This window comes from Erigeron canadensis, chromosome 7 (assembly GCF_010389155.1).
Source record: "Erigeron canadensis isolate Cc75 chromosome 7, C_canadensis_v1, whole genome shotgun sequence".
NCBI lineage: Eukaryota > Viridiplantae > Streptophyta > Magnoliopsida > Asterales > Asteraceae > Erigeron > Erigeron canadensis.
The window spans coordinates 7,557,813-7,562,269 of record NC_057767.1 but is presented as its reverse complement, the minus strand read 5'-3'; the positions used below and the strand labels follow the sequence as shown (position 1 = coordinate 7,562,269).

At 31.3% G+C, this 4,457-nt stretch overlaps 1 protein-coding gene across 1 annotated transcript; it reads left to right on the top strand.

Moving 5' to 3' along the window:
- The first annotated feature begins 2,042 nt into the window (after positions 1 to 2,042).
- LOC122608890 lies at positions 2,043 to 2,837 on the top strand. The gene has a single exon (XM_043781962.1). The coding sequence runs from the start codon at positions 2,043 to 2,045 to the stop codon at positions 2,835 to 2,837; it is 795 nt and encodes a 264-aa protein (XP_043637897.1).
- The last annotated feature ends 1,620 nt before the right edge of the window (positions 2,838 to 4,457 follow it).

Here is a 4,457-nt window from a genome sequence, read left to right as displayed (position 1 = left end):
TATTAAAACTTGACACGTGGCACCGATTATAAAGTGACACATCGCACGTTTCTTATAGTTTGGATTTTGTCACATTGCTTTCTGTTCGGATTTTGTCACGTCTTTTTCTTTTTTAGTTTTGTTTTTCCTTTTCGGATTTTTTATTACGGGTTACTTATTTTGTTATTTTCACACTTTTTATTTGTCATTCAACCTTATTGTGATACACCCCGTACCACTACTTGCATTTTGCTATATCGCATCCACTTGATATCTGAATTAATATATTGATATTTTTGTCATATCACATCCCGTTCAGGTTTCTACTACGGGTTACGTTTTGGTTTATTGCATACTTTTAAACAAACATATTAATGACAAAATTATTTCTAATTAAGCTGTCAAAAATTCACGGCATATATACTAAAATAACAAACCGTTTCAACAAAGGAATTGAGATCCCGTAATGCGGGTCCAAAATTTTCTAGTTAGTACTACCTTCAATATGTATAAATAGGTAGTTTGTATTCAGTTGTAAGTCAGTGACAATGTAAACGTATTTGTTTGTTTGTAATAGGATCAAAATCTTATGTTAATTCGATCTTGTTGACACAGGGCGATTTCGATTCTCTACAGATTTATTCAGTGAATATCTCTACATGAGTACATGACATGAATATAGAGGTATTAGGTATAATTAAGAACTTTACTAATTATAACTACAAGCTTTGATCTTTTATTTCGATTTTACATAGTCAATGCATCATGTTTTAAGCTTTGATCTTTTGATTCAAATCAGGGACGGTTGTTGGAAGGTGAGCTTCCAGCTCAAATTAAGCTTAATATTGGATCTGTAGAATGGGCGATTTCGTCACAATTACATATAAACGGGCCGGGTCATTCATGTTATGCTTACTACTTATTTACAAGATAATAGGTCAAATGAAAAATCTGCTTGAAGGAAACGTACGTCTCAAAAATGTCTATCTGTCACCAACACCTGTTTCATTTTTTCACAAAGTTAGATTACTATTATTGTAATCATAATGATTTTTTATTTTCATCTTATTTGGCGCACTTGAGTTTTCAGCAGTTGGAGATTAAAAAAAAAATTTTTTTTTGCAGGTATTATATATATACACAGCATATATATATATATATATATATATGTTCATGTATATCATGTAGAAGAAGACTAAAAGAAAGTGAGTGGTGGTGATGGCTGTTCATAAAATTATTAATATATATCTTTCACTTAGCCCCTGGACTTTTATCTCTTTAGAAAATTATTATTTTAGTTTGAAAGTTTAAATATAAACACTAATCTGTAGTATAAAATATTAGTTTAATGTTATATTTTTAATGAAATGTAAAGTTTGTGGTTTAATTTAAAAAAGGAAAGAAAATAAATAAATTTGGAAGGGTTGAAAATTTATGGAACATCAGTACTAAATAGATGATTCATGACTTATGAGTTTTAGTAAGCCCAATTAAGGTCGAAAATACGTAGATACGTAATGCAGTTTTAACACATTTATGAAAATAATTAATGATACAATAGTTTTCTATTTTTACAACTTTATTACAGTATCAAATAGTCAACTCTATCATAGTGAAGGAGAAGACAAAGCTTTTTCTTTTTTGTACATATGTTCACATATACACAAAATCCTATTTGTATCACAAGAACTAAATTTCCTTTCATTAAATATTGCCATTAATACTCATTATAATTTTGGGTTCATATATGTGACGAGATCAACTATATGCAAGGAGCAACTAGCTAATTGCCTTGATCTTAAGGTTTGCTTCTCTTATTTACCATGCTCTAGTGTCACTCGACATGTCTAAAGATTTCAGGAACTATCTTTCGAACTATTATGAGTTCGATCTTAATTACATAAAATTTATTTATGTCCGTGCATTTTAATTATGCAATACATACAATTGCGCACATTAGATTGAAACAAGTGATCAGGTCATTTGGTTTATGACTTCTTTCATTTACTTATATCTTGTTATTATAACAGGCATGATCACACATTAAATGGTTTATTGGCATCATGTGGACGGGAGTAAGATATCCAAAGATAACTCAAGCAGAATACCATGAGTTTCACTCGGTGGATAGGGAACTATATGCAACACTCGTATATGATCTTTGGCGCGATCCCATTGAAGCGATACAAATGATGGCCATTTGGATATGGTTAGAAAGGGTGATCATGGATTCACCTGCCCTGACTCGGATGATTCTAACTAATTTCTCTTCTCAATGGATTGATCAAATCGGAGATGAAGCATTATTATGTTGGGACAACCTAGGTCTTTTATTTTCTTCTTCATCCATGGATTTCCCTTTGACAAATAAACTACTTAAGAAAGAAATGCCTATCGAGTTCTTTTGCAAAAATCGTGAGGCTTCCATTGTTGGTATCAATGAAGTGATAACTAATGTTTGTGCTACTTGCCTTAAGGACATATGGGATGGAGCCATAGCAAGAAATGCCTACATGGAGTTTCTTCAATGTATGACTAACCATGAGACGATGGTTGTACCGCGAAAGACCAAAATAATCCAACCGGATGAAAGGACTTTATTCGTGACCTTTTCAAGAGGATACCCGGTCTTAGAGTGGGAAGTAAGGGAGTTCTTGACTCAAATTTTTGGCGAATGCATTGAGGCATTTTACATGCAAGAAGTACCTAAAGGTGAACATGCTTTATTTGCAAAGATTGTGCTCTATCATACTTCCTACATTCATGCGATTCTTTGTGATGGAACAACGGCAAAGTTTACCATCAATGGTAAACCTTTGTGGATGCGAAAGTTCATTCCCAAACGTCAACGACGATGACTTTTCGCATCAAATATAAATGATTAACTACTTAAATATTGAATGGCTGAATGTGAAGTGTAATTCCCATTGTGGCCAACCTAACTAAGAAACCTATTTGTGTTTAATTAAGAAGGTGTTTGTGATTGTGTTTTGAGTTGATTATCTCATTATTGTATTTCCATAACGCAAAATAAGTGATTAATTAACAGCGTTTTGTTAGAGAGAAAAAGGTTTTTGAAAAGCAGGTAGCGACATGCTTTTTCAAAACGCATTTTTTAAACGCATAATTTATTTTAAACACATGCAGTTTGAAGCTAAATAGATTTTTCTTTTAAGTTTTTTGGGTTCTAAACTAAACAAAATGTTTCTCTACAATTCATGAAGAATTGTGCGGATTAAGTATTATCGAATAATAAAAATTGCATAGGTACAAGTTGAAGAAGGGAACATTATTCTTTCTTTAAAATATGGTAGATATATTTGTCGAGGTTAATTTACCAAAGGAACCTTTTTTTCCGTTTTAGGTATGAAAAGGAGTTAGGGAACTAGCTTTGCCGAGAAATTAAAAACGTTCTCCAATCAATAAAACTCTACCGAGAAACATTTATCGGTAAACTTTGCCAAGAAAAGTTCTAGACTGTGACTGCCAAAAAGCCACCCCTCAAAGTTGCCGGGATTCCTGGTTTTTTAACGAGAAAGCTTTGAATTCCAACAATAGTTATTTGCAAGCTTAAAAACATCAACTTGACCAACTGAAACCCAATATTAACATAATTCCAACAGTAGTATTTGTCTATATCACATTCTGCATAAAACTAACCTAAAATCAAACAAAAACATTCATGATATCTAAATCAATCAGTATCAAAATAATTCTATAACCGAACCAAAAACTATAAATTTTAGCTCAAAAGCCCATCAATCTATCATAACAGCGCTAACCGTAGATTTATTCAATTGTCTCATTGGCACCGATACCAATTGTTGAAGCATAAACTTGAGTAATTGATCGATGAATTAAGTATTTATTAGTTTGGTTTTTATTGACAAAACTAGAATTGAAAAAGTGGGAGAGAAATGAGAAGTGTTATATTTACAAAGTTACAATTACAATATATTTGGGAGGTATTCTACACAATACTTGAAGATAAAAAAATCAGTTAAGTATTTGAAATTATGTAACTTGTATTTTTATTTTCTATTATGCGGGGAAAATTTGTATGTAATTAACCTCCAAAATAAGGAAATCGTATAAACAACTAGTTGAATGATGATGTGGGTCCCTTTATTGTGTCAGGTCTCAGATATTAAATAGTGTCACATTAACATCTAGTCTGCTTACAAGATTTATTCAATCTTACAGGTTAATTATATACAATAAAATGGATTAAAGTTTTTCTTACACAATAAAATGAAACACATACAAGTTACATACATCTCCACCTTAAAAAAATACATGTTTTTCTTTTTTAACTAATTCCCACTATTTATATTTTCAAAGAACGTCCAGCTTCATATAGTTGCATACTATACGCACACAAAGAAAATAACAATCTTTTAAAAAAAGCTTTCATAAATTTTAATAAATAGTTGCACATCGTGATTCATCATCGTCATTATATAAAAGACATTATCACT

What these genes read in the sequence shown, in the direction of transcription:
- LOC122608890 (XM_043781962.1), top strand. Translation starts at nt 2,043, where the DNA reads ATGTGGACGGGAGTAAGATATCCAAAGATAACTCAAGCAGAATACCAT.